Here is a 27,168-nt window from a genome sequence, read left to right as displayed (position 1 = left end):
TACAAAAAAGGATAATTAAAATATTAAGTACCGTCTAAATTAAAAGACCATATACAAAAATAAACTCAAAATGGTTTAAAGACCTTAATATAAGACATGACATCATAAAACTCCTGCAGAGAACATAAGCAATACATTCTCGGACGTAAGTCATAGCAATATTTTCTTAGATCAGTCTCCCAAAGCAAAAGAAATAAAAGCCAAATAAATAAATAAATAAACAAACAAGCAAGTGGGACCTAATCAAACTTAAAAGCCTTGGCAAAGCAAAGGAAATCACCAAGAAAACACAAAAAGCCTCTACAGAATGGGAGAAAATACTTGCAAATGATGTGACTGACAAGGGGTTAATATCTAAAATTTACAAACAGCTCATACAACTCAATACCAAAAAAACCAGACAACCCAATCAAAAAACGGGCAGAAGACCTAAATAGACGTTTCTCCAAAGAAGACATACAGATGGCCAACAAGCACATGAAAAGATGCTCAACATCACTAATTACTAGAGAAATGCAAATCAAAACTACAGTGAGGTATCACCTCATACCAGTCAGAATGGCCATCATCAAAAAATCTAGAAACAATAAATGCTGGAGAGGGTGTGGAGAAAAGAGAACCCTCTGGTGGGAATGTAAACTGGTGCAACCACTACGGAAAACAGTATGGAGGTTCCTTAAAAAACTAAAAATAGTGTTATCATATGATTCAGCAATACCAATCCTGGGCATATATCTAGAAAAGATGAAAGCTATAATTCGAAAAGATACATGCACTCCAACGTTCATAGCAGCTCTATTTACAATAGCCAAGACATGGAAGCAACCTAAGTGTCCACTGACAGATGAATGGATAAAGAAGATGTGGTATGTAAATACAATGGAATATTACTCAGCCATAAAAAAGAATGAAATAATGCCATTTGCAGTAACGTGGATGAAGCTAGAGATATCTACTAAGTGAAGTAAGTCTTACAGAGAAAGACCAATATCATATGATATCACTCATATGTGGAATCTAAAAAATAATACAAATGAATCTATATATAAAAGAGGAACAGACTCAGACATAGAAAACAAACTTATGGTTACCAAAGGGGAAAGAGCAGGGAGGGGTAAATTAGGAGTTTGGGATTAACATATACACACACCTATACATAAAATAGATAAGCAACAAGGATTTACTGTATAGCACAGGGAACTGTGTTCAACATCTTACACTAACCTATAATGGAAAAGAATCTGAAAAAATATATATGTATATAACTGAATCACTTTGCTGTACACCTGAAATTAACACAACATAATAAATCAACTATACTTCAATTAAAAATAAATAACATAATTCAACAGGGCCCATACAAACTGTCTTTATAAGACAGGCTTTGTGAACATGGTCCTTGCCCTATCTTGTACTTTATACAGTTTCATTCATTGTATCATCTACTGACTGACTCCAGGAAGAAAACAAATATGTTCTTTTCCTTTGCGAGAGTGTATACATACACACCACCACTCATCCACCCAGAAGGGACAGCAAACTAGAGGAGAGGTTTGGCAACTTAATCAGTTAAATTCAAAGATTAGCTCATTTGTAAACTAGTATCAACAGCAAATAAATTACTTGAAAGCATTTACTGAGAGCTACTTGTTACAGAGGAGTACTTTTGCTGCAGTGCATGTGGATGCTTCAGTTATTGATGTTCCCCCCCAAAAGCTCATTAGTTAGAAAGAAGTCCCCTGCTCATCCTCCAGTGACAGTTTCACGGCTCAATGAAAATGCAGTTCTTTAGGTTCAAATACCCAAATGCCTGAATACTTAACTGCGTATTTAATGACTGTAAATGCCATCCGAAGATAAGAATCTTCTAAATTAAAATTGATTTGGTTTTCACTTTTCTGATGTTGATATGCTTTCTTAGGTAGAGAATCACCATGGTGGAAATGAACACATCTCTCACAACGTTTAAAAAGCGCAGACATTAGTTCCACTGGCATGTAACTATTTTGGAAGAAAGCACCTCTGTGTGTACACCCAGGAAGCAGACCAGTTACTCTAACAGAAGACTGCAGGGATAATGCTCAAGGGGCCCTCTGAATCTTTCACAGTCACTTAATTAGCCACATGCCCCAGCATAGAAACTACTCCCTGGAAGTGTTAAGCACTTTTAGAAGCTGTGTTAATTCTTCTTCAGGCCATTTAGCTAATTAATACTTGAGAGTTTTAGTAAATCATTACTTCAGCATACTAAACAACAGTTCCTATGGGCTGGACTGGACCTGATTATACGTCTTTTTAAAAGATGCTAACTTAAGTGAGAGATACAGCATCACATAAAAAATTTCTTCAAACCAAATGCCCTAGGATATGCCGAGAGAACATAGAATAGGGAGAAAAACACAAAATAAGGCAAGTAGGGGAGATACTGGGTTTTGAAGGAGCCGGCTACTTGGTTCAGGCCTGAGGAAGGATCCTCCAGGCAGAAGGAACGGTTCTTCAGACAGCATGGTCTAGACTGCAGGTTCTGTTCAGCCGAGCAAACCAACGACTGCGGGTGGTGGCACGTGATGGGCAAGTGCAGACGGTGAGAAGCCTCGAATGCTACTATACAGAGAGGACCCAGGGCCCTCGACTAACAGGATCTCAGCTCAGTTTCCATTGGGTTAGAGAGGGTATAAAGAGTGAACAACAGAAAAATGACCAGAGGCAGCTCTAAGTTGGAGGATATGACTTGAGAGAAATCAAGAAGGATGAGTAGAGAAAGGGTAGTGACCGTGTGGCCAGGCTCCAGGGTAAGTGAGAGGGAGGGGTCCAGGGTGTGTCCAGGATCTGGACTGACTGCAGGTGGATGACGGCGCTGCAGGAGGAGGGGCTGCAGCAGAAGCAGGCTGACCATCAGAGGGACCAAGACGGGTTCATTTTTAACATCTAAGTGAAATCCAAAGAGTAAGACAAGTAACAGCATGAAAGCGTCCATTGATTTGGGACGTCCCTGGTTCCATTCAACCCACAAAATGTTAACCGCCATCCCCGAGGCCCTGGTGAGCTAAGCAAGAGCAGCTTCAGGGGAGTGGCAGGGTGTAGGTGCCCGAGGGTGGACACGGGATGAGTGGTGGCCAGGGAGAAAATACTGGAGGCCTCAAGAAACTTGGATGCTACCGGCCAGCTCGGGCCATGAGAGAACAACATGAGAGACTTTAAAGTAAAGGAGATGTGTGTGCAGTGATGCTGCAAAGGGATGTTCTGGACTGGATCTTGGAAGAAGAAAGGGACATTAGTAGAAAAACTAGTGAGATTTGAATAAAGTCTTCAGTTTAGTGACCACTGACATACCAATATTAATTTCTTAGTTCTGACAAATGTCCTGAGGTCATGTAAGATACTAACCTCAGAAGATAGTGGGCGAAGCATATACAGGACTATCCCTGTACTACATTTGCAACTTTTCTCTAAATCTAGTTAATCCAAAATAAAAAGTTTACTTACAAAAAAAGAAATAAATCTAAGAACAGATATTCCAACAATACCACCCGCAAATGGAAGTTTTTAGTGTTCAGGAATTTCTGAATTTATTTCTTTAATATTTGGCTGACTCTAACGTGATTACTAATCGTAAAAAAATACTTGGAAAACGTAGAAAATATACTTTTTATCTCACAGCTTGAGAAATAACAATTTTTAACATTTTTTTCTCATTTATAGATATGAGATTTTTTTAAAACCATCACTGAGACTAATAATCCCTCCTGGTGGGGGTGGGGCAGTGTCCCCTTAATATTTTTTCATAAGCTTTCCTTTCCATATAATTTAAAGTTCTTCAAAAGCATTTACATGACTACACAACTGTCTATACAAAATTGTACCACAATGTTTTACCTATTCCACATTTGTTGGACATTTAGATTATTTCCAACTTTTCTCCATTTATAAATAGTACCATGAGTATCATATGCATAAATTAAATGCTCATGCTTATTTCATTAAGTAATTCCAAAAAGTGGAGTCCCTGAGTTGAAGGAAATGTTGACTTAACATTTTTAATAAATACTATCAATGTGCCCCCCAAAACGAAAGAGCCAACTTATACTCCCAGAAGCAATGTACAGAGAGCCTATTTCCCTGACCCACCAGCAAGGGGGCATTAGCACTTTGCTGACTAAGTTGGTAGCTTAAAACATGTTCATCGTTGCTTTTAAATTTGTCTTTCTTTGTTTTCTAGTGAGACTGAATATATTTAAACATATTTGCTTTTTAGCTACTTTCATTTCCTCTTCCATGAATTACTTAGTTCCTAATGCCTTTTGCCTGTTTTTGCACTGATATTTTAGTGTATCTGATTATTTTTTCTACTTCCTTTATCTATTTTGGACCTTCTGCAAGTTGTAGTTGTGGTAAATACTTGCCAGTTTGTTATTTCCATTTTAATTTTATTTATTATGAGGTTCTTTGGCGTACACAGTTTAATTTGGATGTATATATATCTCATATTCCTTTATAATTTCTTCTACTGCTTTTACGATTATAAAGACCTCACAGTCCTAACATTAAACGAAAGAAATATTAGCATTAGTTTAAAAGAGCACTTAAAATTACGAAGGGAAAAAGCCAGATCACTTGTCCAACTGAAGAAATCAGTTGTTTTTATTTTGGAGACTTCAAATGTAGAGGTCTGGGATTATATAGTGATTGACAATACTAATTCTATAAACTCCATCATACATAATTATTAGTAAATAATTCTTACCAAGACAAGTCTGCTCTTAAGGGTATCTAAGACAGTTGGTAAATTTTTTGAATAATATACGAATAATATAGCTGAGAGTTTCCAAAAGAACCAAAAAATTAATCTCATAGCATGACTATGTCAAGAAAAATTTAGTCCAGCCAGTCCCCAAGGACACAGAGGGCCATATGAGACATGCTTAATACTTTAACTATTAGCAGTTACTCTTCCCATCCCACTTCTAAGCAAGATTCCAATTTTCTCTACCTTAGTCTTAATAGCTACAGAGAAGGGGAAATGATAAAATAGAAAGACCACAGGTAAAGTAGAAAGACCACAGGATTTAGAACTTGCTAGATGTGGGCTCAAACCCTGGATCCACCACTAACTAGTTAGTTTTACCCTACGTAAGTCAAATGGCCCCTCAAAGCTTCATCATCTGTAACACAGAGGTCAGTGTTAGTGACAGAGATTGGGCATTCAATAAATTAGTTTGCAGTGATTTCCAAAGAAATGCCTTGCTTGTTGTAAAATCACTACAGAAATTGTTTATTTTTCAATACAATTTTCTGTTCACATATAAATATGTATGAGTACACAGTTTTTGTTTTTCTTTTGTTATTATTTTTAAGGCCTAAGGTAAGTGACTCAATCTATTTTGTTTAGCAAGCAGCCTACAGAAAAGATTAAACTATTTCCAGGAACTATAGGAGGAAGATCCCCATTATAATACCAAGACAGGAGGCAATTCAGGGAATAGTTTCCTTTATCGCATTAAAAGTAGTAAAAATATAAATCCTCAAAAGCCCCTCAAATAATTCAATTTGTATTCAACGAGCAGTTTGCAGCATCTGTATACACAAACCAAATCTCATCCTTCTTCTAAACATTTAGCGATGTTCCACAGCTGGGGAAAACACCAATGACACCAGTGTCAGACTTGGAGAAGAACAAGCCACAGGATGACACTTTGGGGATTGGACCACTAACTACAAAATAAGTCTGGCAAAGGAAAAACAACAGCAAAAAGCTATTTCCTAGTAAAACTGAAAAACTACTTAAGATAAACTTGTAACTGGCTACAATGAAAACTATAAATACTAAATTACCAAAAAATCTTAGTTTTGAGGACTGAATATTTTTAATTTGTTGGCTTAAGTCTGCTTTTCTTTTCCTAGAATAAATGCTCCAACTGTGGAATAAGAGAATCTAAAACAATTTACATTAGTGTGGAAAATATAGCTGCAGGGGAGAGACAACAACATAATAAATCACAACCTCTGAGAAGAAAAACAATTGTTTTAAAAAAAAAAACCCTGCTGTTGGGGCCAGGTACAGTCCAAATTTATTTCTAGAATTCCAGTGTTGCATAACTGGAGTGTATTTCAATGAAACTGAGCATCAAATAACATAACTGTCAAATTACTGTATTCTATTTTGCTTTTTCAGCAAAGAACATGATGGGACTTGGGGTGACAGCAAAAGAAGAAAAGAAATTTAAAGCAGTATATTTTGCTTCTAATAGAAAACAACTTTTATTTTTAAAAATCATTTAGGTAGAAGATCACAAATTTTCAATATTGCGTGCCAAGACTAAGCATTATATATGGTCTTTAAAAACCTCAAATCTTGTTTGTAATTTTTTAAGATATTTTCAGTTGTTTCCATTATTGGAGGGAAAGAAACTTAAATACTTATGGTACTTTAAAAGTTCATTAGAGGAGAATTATCAAATTTACATGCTTCTTTCCCACCAAGAGTAGCACAAATGTTGGACATTCAACTATATTTTACAGAAAATTTAATAACAGCTGCCTGCTTGTATAGCAGTAATCACAATATATATGGAATATATATTCCAGGGAAATAGCATCTGCAATTGCTGATTTAAATTTAAAACATCAGAGAATTAGTTGAATATTAAAAAGCTGTTATCTAAAACCTATGGATGTATTAAAAACCATAATGAGGGACATTTATCTTGGAGCAAATGTACAACCTCCTGTAAAACATGACTCCAATAGAAGAGTACGAATGCCATCATTAGAAGATTAAACCAATGGGGGAAAAGCTTAAACAAAGAATTATTAAAAAACTAAGCAGCATCATTTGTTTTCTTGTTCACAGGGAAAGTTTACAAATCAGTTCTTTTTTCAAAGGCAAATAAATGAGTTAAGAGCTTCAGACTTTCTTGATATACATATTTGAAAGTCTTAGATGACACTGATGAAGCCTACAGGGGAGCATGTGACACTGTCAACAAGCGATACTATTATTATAGATTTAAATTAATAAACCTAAACCAACTGTAGCTATCTAATAAAACTGTCACTTAAAAGTAATTCATTATAAAGCAAAACTGTAAAGGGTGGTGACAATTACCGTGACTCAGAGGGGTCACACCATCCCTGAGCTTCTTTTCTTCTTCAGCTTGCTCCTAGAACACAGAAAATGTGGTTTAGACCCTGTTTCTGGGTAATTGTTTAAAACAGTGAAAATTGACTTTTCTGTTTGCTGGAAGCCAAGCCATGAAGAGCGCTGTGAATGGAGGGGACCTACATCAGCAGCCAGTGCCCGGCAGCAGAGGGACGGGGGAGGGGGGGTGCCACACCACCACCCATTTGGAAGTGGGAGGAACCCTTTGTTATTGTCTTAATTCTCTGTTGGCTCAAATATGACAGAAAGGAAGGTTCAAAGGCTGGCTGAGGGAAGAAGGGCGTCCCCTGCCCCCGCCAAGCCCTCCATCCTCCCCTGGCTTTCGGCCTGCCGGCACCTGCTACAGCTTATATGAGGCTCAGTTAAGGTCCAAGTTTAGCCCAACCAACCCTCACAGAATGGGCAAATGCCTTCAGAGATGCCTGCGAAGAAACCACAAACACAAGCGACCCTAATAGGTAGAGCTTCTGTCCACGGAGCCAGCAGTGCATCAGGCCAGGCTCACAGCAACTCCTGGAGGAAAGTCGACCATTTAGCGAAGACTAAGAGAATCACTTCTTTTTTGAAAGATACTCCAAGAGCATCTGTCCAGATGTGTGTCTTACTTACATAGTTTTGTGGCCATAAAAAAATGTATGCCCCCTACTAAAAAACTCATTATAATGTTACACTTAAAACTTGAGGGACAGAGTTTCCCAATTTTAAGATCTTTCAAATTAAGAGTTTCAGCAGGCTTTCAACTCACTTATGGAAGTATAAATATGCAATACTTTTGAAGAGTTTCCAAGACAAACTGATTGTCATCCAAGAAGATGAAAATCAGCAGCTGAATTACACAAAACCTTTGCATAATTGATGGATGATGCTGATAAAAAAGTATCAGGATTTAGTAAGTTTGGTCAACAATCGTTTCCTACAGTTTATTCCTGTAATTTGGGGGGCACTTCTTTTTTCATTCTTTCACATTTTATTCTTTATTTTTTAACATCCTTATTGGAGTATAATTGCTTTACAATGGTGTGTTAGTTGCTGCTGTATCACAAAGCGAATCAGCTGTATGTATACATATATCCCCATATCCCCTCCCTCTTGCGTCTCCCTCCCACCCTCCCTATCCCACCCCTCTAGGTGGTCGCAAAGCACCGAGCTGATCTCCCTGTGCTATACGGCTGCTTCCCACTAGCTACCTGTTTTACGTTTGGTGGTGTATATATGTCCATGCCACTCTCTCACTTCATCCTAGCTTCCCCTTCCCCTTCCCCGTTGCTTCAAGTCCATTCTGTACGTCTGCGTCTTTATTCCTGTCCTGCCCCTAGGTTCATCAGAACCATTTCTTTTTTTTTTTTAGATTCCATATATATGTGTTAGCATACGATATTTGTTTTTCTCTTTCTGACTTACTTCACTCTGTATGACAGACTCTAGGTCCATCCACCTCACTACAAATAACTCAATTTCATGTCCTTTTGTGGCTGAGAAATATTCCATTGTATATGTGTGCCACATCTTCTTTATCCATTCCTCTGTCAATGGACACTTAGGTTGTGTCCATGTCCTGGCTATTGTAAATAGTGCTGCAATGAACATTGTGGGACATGACCCTTTTCGAATTATGGTTTTCTCAGGGTATATGCCCAGTAGTGGGATTGCTGGGTCATATGGTAATTCTATTTTTAGTTTTTTAAGGAACTTCCATACTGTTCTCCATAGTGGCTGTATCAATTTACATTCCCACCAGCAGTGCAAGAGGGTTCCCTTTTCTCCACACCCTCTCCAGCATTTATTGTTTGTAGACATTTTATTCTTCTTAAGCCAGGCCTAGGGTGACTTATTGTCCCAGTTTGCCTGGGACTGATCCGGTCACAGCACTGAAGTCCCGTAACGGGAGGACCCTTCAGTCCTAGACAAACCAAGAGGGTTGGTCATCTAAGCTATGACAGCCATTAAAACTAAACCTAAAAAGTAGACTTCAGATAACAGGAACACAAGGCTTTAAAACAACGTTTCAAAAAACTAATATTTTAATGAGAGCAAACTAGTTTTTAACTGTTAATCACTACTAATTTCATTTCTATATTGTACTTGTTTCTTTTTTAGTCTATGGCTTTAAGGTACAAAATACAATTTGTATAGTAGTAAATCATATAATTTTCCAATAAACAAATAATACATATATATCCAGATATGTGACTGAAGTTTCTTTATTGATGAGGTGAACAAACCAGCAAGTCTGAAGATGACTGCGTCAGCCTGCCACTTGTTTATATAGTCATATAGAATTGATGATGATAGATTCCTTGAGATGCCTTAGTTTATACATGCAATTTATTTTATTTTTTGAGTTCACATTGTTCAAGGTAAAAATAAATAGAGAAACAATTAATGCAGTGAAAACTCCCCTCCCACCCCGACCCGTTCTCCCCCATCTGGCCTACATATAATACCTCCACCCAGAAATTTTCGTTACTAGATTCTGAAATATCCTTGCCAAGTTTCCTTTATAAAAAAAGAGAATATATTTTCTTATTTTCTTGTTCTTGTACACAAAGATAGCACTGTTTTCTACCTTTCTTTTCACTTAAAATACCCTGGAGGTCTTTATCAGGTTGTAAGAGCACACTCCTTCTTTTTGCAGTTACACAGTATTACTCTGAATGGATACCTCATGATTTATTTAACTGATTCCATGTTTATGGATGTCCAGGTTGTCTCAAATCTTTTTTCCAATCACATAACACTGCGGTGGAAAACCAGTACACGGAGCGTTTTGCATATGTGCCCGGATATGTACACAATGACTTCCCAGAAGTGGACCAGCTGGGTCAAACCAGACCTGTGTTTTCCTGCCAGGTCTGGCGCCCAGCAAGCCCCTCTCAACAGCCCCACAGCCTCGGACCAGGCCCGTATTCACAGAGCCTTGCCCACAGAGTGTGATAGCAAAGTTTTGGATTTTTGCCAAGATGATGATGAAAAAAATAATATCTCACTATCGTTTTATTTGCATTTGTTCCATTATGAAGAAGCTGAAGGCTGTATATTTAAAAGCCATTGTATTTCCTTTTCTGTGAACTATCTCTTTACATCTGTGGCCCATTTTTTTCTGTTGGAATGACTATTCATCTTTTGGTCTGGATAAATTAGGAAGATTAGTCCTTTGTCTACAATATGAGAGGCATTATTTATTTTTTCCTGGTTAGTCATTTCTCATTTTCATTTCTTTCTTACAGTATTTTTAATATGCAAGGATTTTTGTTGTTTATTTTGAGAAATAAAATTATCAAACTTTTCTTTTATGGCTGCTATGGTTGAGTAATAGAAGATCCTTCTCTACTCCCACATCATTAAAACCTTCTTCTTTGTTTATGTCTTTTACACTTATGGTTTATTTCTTATACTTAAATCTTTGACAAATTTGAATTTGTGCCAGGACATGGTGTGAAGTTGAGACATACTATTTTTACCCAGGTGGCTCGTCACCTGTCCCAAGACCACTTATGGGATAGTCCCCCTCCTCCCATCAGTCTAAGACCTGTGTCCTATACACTAAACCCCCAGGTGCATTTGCCTCTTCTGTTTCTTTAGTTTACCTGTCTATCCGAGTACCAGAGCCACGATGCTTTACTTATTACAGCCTGATGTTTTGATATGCTTCCTGGGCTACTTTGTGTTTCACACACAGTAAGAGGTTCTGTTCTGTACAAGTCTTAGAGTCAGACAGCTGAGGGTTTACACCCCTGCTTCTCCCCTCACCAGCTGTGTGACCCTGGGCAAGTGATTTAACCTCTCTGAGTTTTGGTTTCCTAAATTGTGACTTGGAGGTAATCATATCTTGTTGACTGAATTGTTTTGAGGATTAGAGATACATGGGTAGAGCCCTACTAAGCACATGCCACATGTAGACTCTCAGTTAATGGCAGTTATCATAGGTGTTTTGCCAGAGTTCAAACTGTCAAGAGTGTAACAAGACTTAATCAAAATTAAGTTATCTTCTATTTGTTTTCTAACTGAAAAAGCATATCTTGGATGAACAAGATCTCTGATGGAAGAAGAATCCTGAGGGAGGAGTAAAGAGGAATCTTAAAACCCTGAGTTAATTACTTATTTAAAGAATATTTATTGGGCAATGAATGTGCCAAGAACAGTGCTGGGTTTTAGGGAGCAAATGGAATGCCATATCCAGTGTTTGTGCACCGGCTGCCCTTTACTGGTCAGGTTCATGGCTGATGGAGGACAAAGTGAAGGCTTGGTGTCCCCGCCGTTCCCTCCTCCCCATCCCACTGTGCAGGGCCCGTCCTCCACACAGCTCGCTTGCACTGGCCTCCACCCCTGCACAACCATCACCCTGCTCTCCAGGGCTTCCACCCCGCCCCCCCGCCTGCCTCGCTCAGCCCCTGGCATCCAGGTCACTCAGTCTCACACGTGGCGACCAATGGGCCCACGTCTCCTTCCATCAAGTTACAGACGTGCAGATCCCAAGTCCACTGTACGGCTTCATCTGGATGCCCTACAGGCTCCTGAAACTCAGCCAGCACAAAATTAGTTCCTCATCTTCACTCTAATGCTTTTGCATCCCCTGTTCAGAGTCCCCAGAACTCACTCTGCGGCTTCTGGGACCCACGCCTCGGTCACGCTGTCCGTCCCGCTCTCCCTCCCAGCCCCAGCGAAATCACCTCATGGTGGGCAGGATCCCCAGATGACCCCAAGGAGCCACCCCCAAGTCCCCTCCCCGTCACTTGCTTCTAGACCACAGAAACTGGCAGAGGTGATGGGATGGTCACCCCCTCGATTGCATTACAATGTATGACTCCCCTCAGCTGAATGGAGGAGAGTCTCCGGCTGGCCTGAAAAAAGCAGGCTGCCTTGTTGTGAGAGGACCACATGGCAAGGAACTGTGGGTCTCCCTGGAGCTGAGGCTGGCCTCTGCGTGATAGCCGGCAAGAAGGCAGGAACCTCTGTCCTACAACTACAAGGAACTGAATTTTGCCGACAACCATCTGAGCTCGGAAGAGGCCACAGAGCTCCAAAAGGAACTCAGTCCAACCATTTGATTTTACCCTTTGAGCCCCTGAGCAGAGAATCTATTTAAGCCATGCCTGGACATCTGACCTACAGGCAGTGTGAGGTAACATTCAATGTGTTGTAATAAGCCACTAAGCTTGTGGTGATTTGTTATCATCAATGGAAAGCTAACATGTGCCTATTTCTCCCCCGGGAAGCTTTCTCTGATCCTACTTCCTCTTCTCTGCTTCCCACCTCACCCATGCTAAGTCGGGTAACCTTCTGAAGCCTGGAAATATCCTGTATAAATCTCTAATACCGGGCCTACCACACTGCATGACCAGCTTCTCTCTTACTAGTCTCGTCTGCTTTGCTGAGCTTACTGAAGGCAGACAGGGCCTTAACCATCTTTCCTCCCCAAAGCACAGCCTGGCCCCTCGTCTAGCTTAACAAATACTTGCTGACTGAAGGCATGAATGCAAGGTTCAAGAATGGTACTTTTGTGCCTAGCAGATTTCATGTCCAAAGTTATCATGGATATCTTTGTGCAAGTAATACAGTTGCATGCTTACAAAACGTACTATATAACCCAGAGCTCCTCAAACTTTAACATGCATGTGAATCATCTGGGGAGCCTGCTAAAATGCACATCTGGATTCCGTGGGTCTGGGGAGGGCCTAAGAGCACGAGTTTCCCACAAGCCCCCAGTTGATGCCGCTGCTGGAGGTCTGTGGACCACACAAGGCGCTGCAAGTCCACGGTCACGGGGCAGGGGAGAACGGGGAGGCAGCAACCCAATCCTATCCACCTCTGTTCCACTGCCCGTGAGATGACGAACTGAATCAGGTCGAATTTTCTACGGCAGCTCTTCACCCCAACTCCATCCCTCTTTACCCACTCAATGCACAGGAAATTTACGTAATTCAAAACAAGGCAAGGCTCTTCTCATAAATGTTCTACTGCAAAACTGAAATGGTAACAAGAAACAGCGTTGGCTATGTGAGCACAACAGCTACTGAAGCATTTCTATAGTCACTGTATCATTCAAATATAAAAAGAAATATATAATATGCTGTCTGTCAGCGGATTAGAATGTTTGGTTCACACTTCTTTATTTGCTACTGAAAGTCTACCTAGACAGAAAAAACACATTCCTCACAAAAATAACATTACGTTTTGCTTCAAAGTTAAATTACTCAAGCTCCTGATGTCCGTATGTTTTTTAAGATGGAGTAAGGTTATAGATATGTAGACATACACATGAAAGATCATGATTTTGTATTACAGAACAAATTTACCTTTCTCTTACGATATACTGACCTCATTTTTAGGACTTTTTTTTGCAAACAAAAAATGATTTAATATCATATAATAAGGCAGAAAAAAATGCTGAATTGGGGGTCAGGTAACCTAAGGCCAAATCCCAACCCCACCTAGTTACCCGAAGAGCTACATAACTGGGAACAAATGCCACGTATTCTCTGGATCTGATTTCTTTTGTCTGTAAAATAAAGGAATTGGACTAAATGTTCTCCAAAGCTCCTGCTAGCTTTAACATTCTTTGAGTCCGTCTGGGTTAATTAATTATTTCCTAAAGGTAGTAAATCCACACTGCTATTAATGAATAGAGTTAATCTTTTTAAAAAAGGAAAAATGAGCACTTTTCCTTATCCTCTCAAACAAAACACTTCAGGAAATCAGGATGAATTGAGAAAAACAAAATCATTACTATGCCTTCTCAGGTTTCAAACTTTAGTTCTGAAAACTGAAAATAAAGCTTTAAGAAAAAAAAAAGAACACTGCTCTGAAAAAGGGGAGATAATAGTTTAAGGAACATAAAATAAGTCTTTGCTGTGGTACATTTCCATTAGCCAACTCAAATCCATCGTTCTGGAAGAGAGGATTATGAGCTGGGAAAATAACCAAAAAAAAAGCTTGACATTCTGTTCCTTCCTGATGGCCCTGGATGCATCATATACTTTTACTACACGTTACAGTGATGTTTTCTAATTAATCAGTGCCTACTGTTCCCAGTCTGAGAATTCCAATCAAGGAAGCAAAGCAAAAGGTTTTTAACCCACTGATTTGTGTTTAGCAATTTCAGGTCATCACCGTGGAACCATCAGATGACACCCCTTCCTTTTGCTCACTGTCAGACAGGTCCTTGAGCACAGGACGTTCAAGCATCGTGCTGTTCCTCTTCCACAAGGAAGGGTGATACCTACTGGTTTCCGGAACTATAGAAAACACTAAAATCCTATACAGTATCTCCAGTAATAAACTACTATTTGAATTTCACCTGCTGTGTCAAGTCTACTTCTCACAATTCTCTTTTGCTCTGATCCCACGTGGGACGCAAACTGAAGATAACTGAAATTAACCTTTCAGATAAAAATACAGGACAGGGTGGTTTCCCACTGCTCTACTGGAATTGTGATGCAGACACAGAGGCAAATGCCCTCATCTTGTTCAAATACCCCGAATGGAATCTCTCTTTCGTAATTGCATGCATCACGATTTTTATTTTCTGTACTTTGTGACTGACATTTGGGGGCCTTGTGGACCGCGGAGGGACTGTCCCTCTCAGTGTGAGCCGATTCCTGGAGACAACAAACAACTAGCCCGGGGTCATGCCTCCTGAGTCCACAGCCCACTCCCCTTTCCTTACCGGCTCCTGCAGTCTGGGACACTATCCACTGGCCCTAAACCAACCCTGGGCCAGGTACTGGACGATCAGAGACAGCCCGGTAGCCAGAGACCACAGAAATTATCCAAACTAGCCAATCCTGAACCCGCTTAGCTTGCTCACCTTGCCTCCCCCATTCATTTCCGAGAAAACCACAGTAACAGCTCCTGCCCCTGTTTTCCCCTCGCCCCTGCTGCCCCCTGACCGACTCTGGTGCTTCCCCACAGGGCCCTGTCTGGTGTGATGTGGCCCCTCCTCTTTCTTGGGAAATGTGAATCACAAACTATCCTTTTCAATGGCAATCGTCTCGATCCGTTTATCTGGCTAAACGTGAACAGAAACAAAAACTCAGGTATATTTTAAAACAGTATTTGTTAAGACTTATACCCCAAAAAAGGGAAAAACATCTAAAACACTTTTATTAACATCCCCTTTCTACAGTTCCTCCACATATAAATGGATTCTACTCGCTGATACAAGCTGCTATCAGTCGTGTGTGGGGCAACCAAAGGATTTAAAAAGTCAGATACTACTGAAAAACTAAGACAATGAAATAATCCTACCCTAAACATTTTTTCCATGTCTATTTAAGGATATTATAAAAAAAAGACTGCCCTGCACTCTGCCCCAGCTGCAGCCAACCAGGGCTCCCTCCTGTCGGTATGTCAAGTCCAGTGGCCCCAACATTAAGACCATCTGAACTTGGCCACCCACATGCACCCCACTCACCTTACTGTGTACCAAAACTTAGACTTGTTGAAATTAAAAGGCCCTTAAAAATCTTCTAACCCAAGGCTTTTGTTCTAGAGACAAAGAAACTGAGCATCAGCCTGGCGAAGGGCTTGTCCTTGGTCACAGAGCTACTTACCACCAGAGCCAAAGACGGAAATCCAAATACCCTGACTCGCATCCCAGCACTCACTCTACAAAACTGCTCAGTCAGAAAAGTCATTACAGCCACTATAATCCCGCCAGATGTCACACAGGTCGTCGTATCTGCTTCCAGCCCCCTACCCAGGCTCCTGCTGCTTCCTTGGCCAGACAGTCCCTGCTATGACCGTTCAACTTCCTTCTCTCTCAAGGTTAGAGACCTACAGAACACCCAGATTTTAAGCAAATAATTTGTATTCCCTCATTTTGCATTTTACCAGGTTGTATTTTAGAGCCATGTGTTATAACAGCATTACATGTGCATTAGATATTTTTATTTTATATAAACTAAATAAAGCATTAAATATGGACATCTTAGATATTCTTCATCCTTCAAGGGCTTAAAATAGGGCTTCCCTGGTGGCACAGTGCTTGAGAATCCACCTGCCAATGCAGGGGACATGGTTCGAGCCCTGGTCCTGGGGGATCCCACATGCCGCGGAGCAACTAAGCCCGTGAGCCACAAGTACTGAGCCCACGCGCCACATCTACTGAAGCCCACGCGCTCTAGAGCCTGTGCTCTGCAACGAGGGAAGCCACCGCAATGAGAAGCCCACACACCGCAACAAGGAGTGGCCCCCACTCGCTGCAGCTAGAGAAAGCCCGCATGCAGCAACAAAGACCGAACACAGCCAAAAATAATCAATAAATAAAAATAAATAAATTTATTTTTAAAAAATTCCTTAAAATACATCTCTCTCTACAAATATACATATAATTCATCATTATCAAGTAGGGACAGAGATTGTGACAGGGCTGTCAACTACTCTTATTGGTTCTGATCCTCTGCAGAACCCTGACAAACACAACCCCTACAGTCAGTTCACGATCTCTGTCCCTTACTTGATAATGATCAATTACCTCCATCTTTTTAAAAGAAAAGGCCTCCTTTCACCTATAATATGAAGATTATCATTTTTTTTGGCCGCACGGCATGACTTATGGGATCTTAGTTCCCCGGCCAGGGATTGAACCCGGGCCCTCAGCAGTGAAAGCACCAAGTCCTAACCACTGGACTGCCAGGGAATTCCCAAGATAACCTTTTAATATGTACCAGAGTTAATGACATATATTCTATACCACTCTACATAAAACTCAACCAGAAGCAACTGGTTTCGGGTGATTGAAAACAACACCTCTGCTGACACTGTAGGAGGTGTACAATTACACTGCGAATTCCCACAATAAGCACAAACTACAGGAGGGGTCCAGGAACTGACAACTTACCAAGCATCCATCCTGATTCAAACGCTCTTTGGAATCCATACTGAGCTTCCTCTTCCTGTTGGGCTGTTTCATTGCCACTTTAGCACTCCTTAGCAGTGTTTTTCTGCAAAATAGTGCCACAGAAAGAGTGATGTGGTTTTTTCTCCTTTAGAATTACAAAAACAAACAAACAAAAATAACCATGCTTTCCATTATACCTCTTATAACTGGTTGCCATAAATACCCTGATAAATAAGCTGACACAAAAATTTCACTGTTGGGGCTTCCCTGGTGGCGCAGTGGTTGAGAGTCCGCCTGCCGATGCAGGGGACATGGGTTTGTGCCCCGGGCCGGGAAGATCCCACATGCCGCGGAGTGGCTGGGCCCGTGAACCATGGCCGCTGAGCCTGCGCGTCCGGAGCCTGTGCTCCGCAACAGGAGAGGCCACAACAGTGAGAGGCCCGCGTACCACACACACACAAAAAAATTCACTGTTGATTTTATAGCCCCTAGTACAATAATAAATTAATGGGGAAAAGAGATAAGTTTTCCACCTCATCTAGAATACATGTCACAAAAAATAGATATTATTTCTTTGGTCCTCCCTCTCACGAAATTTTGGTTTTCTGCTTAGCTGAACTAACCAGTTAGGATTCACTGCAATTTTCCTATACAGCTTCTGTACTCACGTGGTCTGAGTCTCCACAAGTGTCAAGGCAGAGGTGTTCTAGGTATGAGGTCCTAGTCACACAAGGCATAGCAGGGCAATCTGCAACAGAGAAGAAAACTTTTCACCAATCCAATTTATCATGACCATCCTTTGGTACATTAGTAAGTAGTAGGCATTCTTTAATAAGTTACTTGGAATTAGTTCTTTTGATAGAGAGATTAACCATGCTGGAGAACCAACCACCAGTATTATATAAGTCCCACTGGAGCTATAATTCAGAAGGTCATTCCCTTTGAATAATTTTAACTACAATTTACCTGTAAGTTTTTAAAAGCTCCATGGACTCAAATCACCTGTACTCCCCAGTCCTTCAGAATCATATATCCAACTTCTTATTTGATATGTCCCCCTGAACAGTGACCCTAAAAACTACAAACTGAGCACATTCACCACTGAGCGTGTCACTGACCCCTCACGGCCGCCCAGTTCCACTCGCTCTCCATATTTGCACTACTGATGCAAGTGGCCACGTCCACCCCTTACAGTTGCTCAGACTGTGCACTGCACAAGAGCACCGAGCCAAGGGGCCAGTGGAAGCTGAAACCCACCCTGGGCTCTGCACACACGCCATTCCTCCTGCCACAGGCCTTCCATCCACCATGAAGAAAATGTACCCTTTTTCTAGTTCAAACAAAGACCCCTTTTGGGCTAATGGCAGCCCTGACATTGCCAGAGATGGAGGAGCTGCTGCCATCGCTTTATCCTTTCCATCCCAGCCCACACTCTCACCAGGTTTGGTGGGTGTTTAATCTACTCAGCGTGTCTGGAATCCATCTTCCCCCTCCACTCCTAACTCTGACCCCCTCCGGTCTCGTGCCCCGCGACATCCGCTGGAGCATGATGTGCCCGTGGCTTCGCAGCCCCACACTTTTGCGGGTCCCTCAACCTCAGAACCGCCCCTCCTTTGTCACCCTCTCTAACTCTTACTCATGCTGCACGACTCCACTGAAAAGACTTCCCATCCCTGAGAAAAGCCTTCCTCGCTCACCTCCTGCCTCCGACGGACCAGGTGTGTCTCTCCTCACGTGCAGCATACCTGTCCTTGCCTCTGCCACAGTATCCAACACTTCAGGCATGTCATGTTTTTCACTGTCAGATATGTCTCCCCTTTCGAGGCTGTAAGCACCCTGATGACCAGGCCTGTGGACGCCTGATCCCTGCTTTCCACTCTCTCCATGGTGCCACCTCCCAGCAGACTCTCAACATGCCCTGAACTGCATACGCACATCTCTGAATCACAGAGAAGCCTTGAGCCCAGTGGATATTAGTTCTCGACCCATACGATACCCCTGTTAGAATGCTGTATGACTGGAGCAAGCATGTTCTCAAACTCTGTAACTCCCTTCTCTTTCTCCTCCGTATACAAAAACAAAAAACAAACCCACAAACAAACAAAAAACACTTCCGCATATCCGTTTGCTTCTAGTCAGATAATATTCATGTCCTTAAGATGGGCATTTTCCTGCTAAATTCAATAACACTGCATTCATTTTGTAGGATGTAAATACAATTTATCATGCCTAGCTCCGGGTAATACTCCGAACATCTACGCAAATGAACAGTTTAGACTTGATGCCTGTAGCAAAGTACTTCTGCACAAGACAAGCACGGCCAAGGCTGGCTTGCACATGACTAATAATACCCCATGGCTTGTCAAACTGAAATCATCTGGCTACTGAGGATTTTCTCCTCATGGTCAAAGTGATCCATCTTGCTAATACCTGGTAACTATCTCAGTAACTCTGACTGGTTTAAAAAAGCAAGAAAGCCTGAATTTATATTATCATGTATTGGGGGGGGAAATGGAAAATTTTTATGCTGAGGAGAAGTTTCAAAATACAAGTTAGTAATAATTAAATTCCCTTTACACTTAGAAATAATAAAGCAAAATATAAAAGGCACCTAGCAGCCCATATAAGATTTTGCTGCCAGGCAAAAAAAAAAAAAAAAGGAATCAAATACAAATTCCATCAAATACAATACAAAGGAGATGAATGATATGTAGATAGATGAGAGATAATGGATGGATCGACAGACAGACAGGTGGGAGACGTTGACACACAGACAGACAGGGAGGGAGGGAGGTCTGAGGTGGTCCCTTCCACCGTCAGTTCACAGGACGTATTCTAAGCAACCGAACAGAACGCCTGACATAAACTGAACCTGAGTCCTTGGCACAGTATCAGAATATACAGATTACTCTGATTTCCCATGATATGTGGGCTACCCCCAGTGGGGCCCCAAATGTCATGTCAGCCACATGCCTCCTTGCTGAGCTTTGAAGAAATAAAAAAAATTTAGAGCCAAAGAAGAAGAATGTCAGATTCTAAAACACAGTAAGGAAGCCTACCGTCTGGAAGAAGCGAAGGTGAACAGAGACAGCGGCTGGGCAGAGCAGTGCCCCAGTGCACTCTGGCACCGCGACAGCACCCAAGCACTGGCTGCAACAGACAAGGTTATTTTAAGTGATTTTAACTAAGGAAACTTCTAAATAGTATTTTATATTTAAACAAAAAGACAGATGAGTATATAGAACTGATTTGTATTTCTATGAAGAATGTGGAAATAGTGCACGGATTTTTCAAATTAATCCTCTTAATCATTTTGATTTCCCTCATGGTTCATAGAATTTTCCGTCTGCACCTGTCTTACTGACCTCCTAATTAAGCAGACAAATTAGATTTTTATTTAGAAGGCACATGGTTTTGATACTTCAAATTAAAGGAGTCTACAAACAACAAAAATAATGCACAGTCCGCCTATGTCCAGTTGCTATTCGGTATTTGATCACCTACTATCATCAGGACAGTCACAGGTACTTTGCAGAATCTAAGGAAGGTTCTTCAGACATTGCAGAGAGGAAGAGAAGCACAGTAGCCATGCACCCTGGATAACCCAGCATAGTTCTGACTCATGCCTCCCATCCTGGCAGAACTATTAACAGCACTGCCTTTCACTCCCCAAAATGTTCCCAATTTAACAGGAAATCATATGGTCACTGTATGGATAAGAAACACACATAAATTAACAAGAAATATAATGCATGCCTTTAAAGAATTACCAACGGGCAATTCACGTGGTGCTCCCAGAGGGAGAGAAGGTCCAACACAGATCAGAAAACATACTATGGGGTAACATTTCAGCTGTTTTCAGGACGCTGCAGAGAATTTAAAGTAAATTTAGCACCAAAGTATCCAATACAAATATCCAATGACTGCACTGATTTCCCACCATTCCAAAGATGTAACCAGACTAAAATGTATTCACCCAGTTGATACTCAATGCCAATAACACATAGTAGTGGGTGTTTGAATAAATTAAGTAACTACAACTGAATGCACTGCGACAGCTTGTGCATGAATTGCTGCTCCCCTTTGACTGTACTGGCAGTAACAGCTAACGTGACCTGAGCACCCACATACACCAGGCACAGCCGGAGCTCCTCTACAGGTAGACTTTCAGTTCATTCTTCTTCATTAATTCTTATGACAATGCAACATTTTTAAAAACCATTATCACCTCCATTTCACAGATGAGGAAACACTGCCCACGGCTGCACGACAAACAGGTACCCAGCACAATCCTAGAGCCACTCGTTTCAGCACCAGACTATGCTGCACTTTTACAACGGTTGTGTAAACTTAGTGATCTTAGCCGTAACCACTCAGGTGCACCAGCCAAGCTCCTGCCGCTACGAGGATCTAAGTAAGAAATGGATATGAAAGTTCCTCACAGAGCTTGTGTCCACAGTTGACTTGTATTGTCTCTTTACTTACATCAGGGCAGCCACCTACTCTCATAATTTAAAAAAAAATTTTACCTTTATTATCTATGTTGCAATCTTAATGGATTAACAGTAATGGTGTATTAATTGTACACTCATTTGTCTTGCACAATGCCTTATGATCACAGCACGAAACATCCCAAGATTCAGGGTCCAAAGGGTTATCACACAGGGTTATCCGAACGCAAAATATTATAAACAGATACTTTACTAGATGTATCTTCAAATTTGAATCCTTTCTGTCACCAGTGCAGCTATAACAAAATCAGATAATGAAAAACATATTCCCTTTCCTTGCATGTCTGTCTGTGTGTGTCTCTCTCTCCCACACACACACACACACACACACACACACACACAATTACAGCAGCAGTACCAAAGATAAAGGTCCCAGAGAACATGAGCACAGTAATAAGTCTGGTAAGTCTATTTTAAGGACTACCTGTCTGAATTCTTTCTAGAACAATATTTAACAATTTACACTCCATTCAAAAGTACCTGGTGGCTAATATACACACACACTTTACCTGTTTATAAGACAGTATCTCTTAAGAGGTTTCTTCCATACTGAGGTCTCCATACTTGAACCAGCTAAGTTTCTAAAAATTCCCTCTTGAGAACTTCCTGCCAAGATGGAATTCTACATCCTTGCTTTGAGATATCTCTTGGCTCCAAACAAAGAACAAAGCCATTAAAATACACACCAGTTAACCTTCTCTGTAAACCAGCAGCAAATGAGAAACTAAGTGGCCAGCAAGGCTAAGGCCTAAGTCTCCTGGGCTCAGAGCTCCAGAGCAAGAGAAAAGGGAGAGGCCAGAAGTCCAGCCCCCTGAGGGAGAGGGAGCCGACAGGGTCAACAGGTGAAGGTGCTGGAACCAGGCTTGTCCTTGAAGCCAAGAGGCAACAAGGAGGCTCTGCCGGTCTCGCACGGGAGCAAACGGAGCTTCTGACACAAATGTTCTGGGTCTCAGATGCAGGAAGAGCAAACGCTAGTCCGACCAGGAAGTGGGCTCCGGGGAACCAGACTAAGGCACACTCACAGCCAAAAAGCCATGGGACAGGAGGCCCATATCAGTGAGAAAACAAAGTCCTCCCACCCACAGTGTGCCTGCAAATCAAAATTCAATTCACAAATACATAAAGAAATCAAATGCTAAGAAGGACAGTCAATAAAATCAGCCACTGGGAGAAGAATTCAGTCCTGATGAAATTTATATAATAGAAAATACTGGTGAATATTTTTAAATAAATAAGCTTAAGATGCTCAAAAAGATACACAAAGGAAAAACTTTAAAAATGAACAAGAAGGGCTTCCCTGGTGGCTCAGTAGTTAAGAATCTGCCTGCCAGTGCAGGAGACATGGGTTCGATCCCTGGTCCGGGAAGATCCCACATGCCGTGGAGCAACTAAGCCCGTGTGCCACAACTACTGAGCCTGCGCTCTAGAGGCCGCAAGCCACAACTACTGAGCCCACGAGCCACAGCTACTGAAGCCCAAGTGCCTAGAGCCCGTGCTCCGCAACAAGAGAAGCCACCGCAATGAGAAGCCCATGCACCGCAATGAAGAGTAGCCCCCGCTCGCCACAACTAGAGAAAAGCCTGTGTGCAGCAACGAAGACCCAATGCAGCCAAAAATAAATAAATAAATTTATTTTTTAAAATGAACAAGAAATTATGAACAATAATACAAGTAAGTAAAAAAAGAGTTGTATATGGAAAAGCTAAAAAATACTGCAAATGTAAAGTGAAGTCAATAAGATAAACAAGCCTGGCATACTTTTAGCTCAACAGACCAAGAGGAAAAAAAAAAAAAGAGCAGATTCAAATTACTAAAACCAGAATGAGGGAGGTTATATCAGTACTGATCTTACAGAAATCAAAATGATTATAAGGGAACACTATGAAAACTGTATGCCAACAAATTAGTAACCTAAGGTGAAATTCCTAAAAATATGCAAATTACTGAAACTAACTCAAGAAATAGAAAATCTGAAAAAGCACAGGCTCAGATGACTTACACCAAATATTCAAAGAATTAATACCTATTCTTCACAGACTCTTCCAAAATAAAGAGAATAGGAAGGAATACTTCAGATTCATTCTATGAGACCACTATTATCTTGATTCCAAAACCAGACAAGTGTATCACAAGAAATGAAAACTAAAGACCAATATCCCTTATGAATATAGATTCAGCAAAATACTAGCAAATTGAATCCAGCAACATATAAAAGTATTAACCAACATGACCAGGAATGCAAAGCCAGCTTAACATTAGAAAATTAATTAATGTAGTAGACCATAGTAAGAGAATGGAGGACAAAACCACACAATAACATCATTAACACAGAAAAAGCTTTTGACAAAAGCAATACCCTTTAATGATTGAAAAAATAACATTCAAAAAAAACAGGAATAGAAGGCACTTCCTAAACCTGCTAAAGAGCATTTATGAAACACCTGTAATTAACATCATACTCGTTGCTGAAAGACCAAAAGCTTCCCCGATAAGGTAACGGACAAGACAAAGATGTCTGCTCTCACCTTTTCTGTGTAACAATCTTCTGGAGGTTCTAGGTCAGGGCAATTAGGCAAGAAAAAGAAATAAAAGGCATCCAGATGGGAAAGGAAGCATTCTCTTCTCTTCAATTTTTTGGAAAAGTCTAAGAAAGAATGGCATTAATTCTTATTTAAATGTTTGGTAGAATTCACTAATGAAGCCATCTATCTGGTCCTGGGCTTTTCTTTACCGGGAGTTTTATTATTATTGTTATTATTATTATTATTACAGATTCAATCTCCACAGTAGTTATGGATCTGTTCAGACTCCCTATTTCTTCATGATTTAGTCTTGGTAGGTTGTATGTTTCTAGGAATTTATCATTTACCTAGGTTATCCAGTGTCTTGGCATATAATCGTTCATTGTAATCTCTTATGATCCTTATTTCTGTGGTATCAGTTGTAATCTATCCTCTTTCATTTCTGATTTTGAGATTCCTCTTTGTTAATTAGTTTAGCTAAGGATTTGTCAATATATTGTTTATCTTTTATCTTTTCAAAAAATCAACTCTTAGGGTTTTTTTTTTTCTATTTTCTATCTTATTTATTTCTGCCCTAATCTTTGCTATTTTCTTCCTTCTGCTAACTTTGGGCTTAGTTTGTTCTTCTTTTTCTACCTCCTTTAGGTTGAAAGTTAGTTTCTTTGAGATCTTTCTTCTTTTCTAATGGAGGCATTTATCACAATAAATTCCATCTTAGTACTGCTTTTGATGTATCCTCTAAGTTATGGTATGTTGTGTTCTCACTTTCATTTGTCTCAAGGTATTTTCCAATTTCCTTTCAGATTTCTCCTTTGACCCAAAGGTCGTTCAAGAGTATGTTATTCAATTTCCACATATTTGTGAATTTTCCTCCTGCTGCTCATCTCTACTTTCACTCCACGGTGACTAGTAAAGATACTTGGTGTGATTTCAGTCATTATAAATTTGTTAAGACTTGTTTTGTGAACTAAGCGATGACCTATCCCGGAGAAGGTTCCATATGCACTTGAGAAGAACCCATATTCTGCTGCTGTCCAGTACAAGGCTCTGTATCTGTCTGTTGGGTTCATTTGGTCCACAGTGTTGTTCAAGGCCTCTGTGTCCATACTGACCTTCTCTCAGGTCTTCCATCCATTACTGAAAGTGGGGTTCTGAAGTCTCCTACTGTGCCTGTGATTGTTGCCTATGTCTCCCTTCAGTTCTGCTAATGTTTGCTTTACACATTTAGGTGCTCTGAAGTTAGCTACAGATACATTTGTAATTGTTATATCTTGCTGGTGGATTGATCCTTTTATCATTACATAATGTTCTCTGTCTCGTGGCACTTTTTGACTGAGAGTCTATTCTGTCTGATGTAAGCAGAGCTACCCCTGCTCTGTTCTGCTTACCATTTACATGAAATATCTTTGTCCATTCCTTCACTTTTCTCAGTCTCAATTCTTGACTCTCCTGTAACACAGTGAGACATCCTCACTCTTGCCATGGCTCCATTTGGAGCAAATGCACTTGCCTTGGGCTTGGTCTATGACTTGCTTTGGCGACTGGCAGATGCGCTATGAGCTGAGGCTTAAAATGTGCTTGTGCAATCTGTCCTGACCTCACTGCAGTGCAACATCCGCCGTTAAAACAGCGTGCCTCAGTCACCCTCTGCTCCCTCAGAGCGGGCCCCAGAATGAACACGGGTAGAGCACACCTGAGCCCGACTCACAGCCTGCAGCCCGGCCCAGCACACTGAGCCTGGAGCCTATTATAAACCACCCAGGCAAGCCCAGCCTAGATCGGCCCAATCACAAAACACCTAAAGATCTATTACTGTGCAAATAAGTGTGTATTGTTTTCAGATGTTGAGTTTGGGGAGGTTTGTGAGGCAGTATTTTTGGTAGCAATAGCAGACAGATATAATAATTAATGCAGGGGAAAAAGGGCAAAACTATGAATAAGTATTTCACACAGAAATTTATGGAAAGTTGTTCAACCTTGTCAGTGATCAGGGAAATAAAGACTAAAACCACAAGGACATAACCATGTCGTGGCCATTCAAGAACTCGGGCAACACCAGATGCTGGCAAGGCTGCAGAGCGCTGGGAACACTCACACTCCACCACCCAAGAGTAACTGGTGGAAAACAATACAAGACGGCATAAACTTGAGAGCTGATGATGTTCCAGCAAATCCCATGGCCCAGGACTCCAGCAGTTACACTCCATTAGGAGACAAGTTCATATTAATGGGCCAGGGGAAGGGGGGTGGTGATGGAAACAATCCAAATACCTACCTACAAGAATCTGAAAAACTAACTGGTGTTATAGTCACACAACATAACATTGCGTGGTGAAAATTAATCAACAGCAACTACATTTATAAGAACAAAAATATAAGCAATGATATTGAATGAACAAAGGAAACCAGAAGCCTGTTTACATTTTTAAAACAGGAAACTATGCAGAGGCACTCAGTATGTGCCTTAGAGATATAGTCTTAAGTGGGAAATTATTTTGAAGAAGCAAAGAAATGATAAACATAAAATTCAGCACAGCAGTTAGGAAAACAAAGAGTATTGTAATGTTTTCATTAAGTTGGATGTTGGCTTCATGTACCTTTTTTCTGTTATGCTTCAAAAGTTATAAAACTTGTTGTTTTGTACCTATAAAATGTTAAGGATATTACTTTAGTCATTTGAAATGGTGTACTTTAGTGATCCAATATAAGAAGAGAAAAGCTGAGTAGGAAGAATGGACACAGTATTCTCTTTTAACCAGTCTGTGTTTTCCTGTGTCTTAAATCCCTTTTCTCAGCAAGATTCGCTGCTTTCCTCTTACATTTGGGGGAAAAAACTCTCCCTAGACCCTTTCTGAGCATGTACGATGTGCAGTTAGCGAGAGACAGGTTGGCCGGGAGCCCGCGATGCTCTGCCCAGCCTCCGACCATGCGGCTCTGGAGGAAGGAGGAGACCGTGGCCGAGGTAGGCATCAGCCTCCTCCACGGTCCTCGACGGGTACAGGGCAGAGCTGAATCCAGCATCTTTCCTCCATTGAGTCAAGTCTGAGCAGAGACAGAAGATGGGGATGCAAATCACACGGAGGAGAAGCTGAGTCTCGGTCTCTTAAGGAAAAAGGTATTTTCTGGAAGAATATC

At 40.9% G+C, this 27,168-nt stretch overlaps 1 protein-coding gene across 1 annotated transcript in view; it reads right to left on the bottom strand.

Moving 5' to 3' along the window:
• The window catches only part of L3MBTL4 (L3MBTL histone methyl-lysine binding protein 4), a gene marked incomplete at its 3' end in the record, with an annotated part of 382,269 nt that overhangs the window by 312,797 nt on the left and 42,304 nt on the right, over window positions 1-27,168 (bottom strand). The window contains 3 exon segments of the mRNA XM_081252127.1: window positions 7,106-7,160; window positions 17,001-17,103; window positions 17,669-17,748. Of these exon segments, the coding sequence (XP_081108253.1) occupies window positions 7,106-7,160; window positions 17,001-17,072 (127 nt within the window). The 5' untranslated portion in view covers window positions 17,073-17,103; window positions 17,669-17,748.

The sequence above is a fragment of the Mesoplodon bidens genome, assembly GCF_964165515.1.
Source record: "Mesoplodon bidens genome assembly, chromosome: 13".
NCBI classification, from domain to species: domain Eukaryota; kingdom Metazoa; phylum Chordata; class Mammalia; order Artiodactyla; family Ziphiidae; genus Mesoplodon; species Mesoplodon bidens.
The sequence above is the reverse complement of the archived record's forward strand: the minus strand, read 5'-3'. Positions and strand labels throughout refer to the sequence as shown.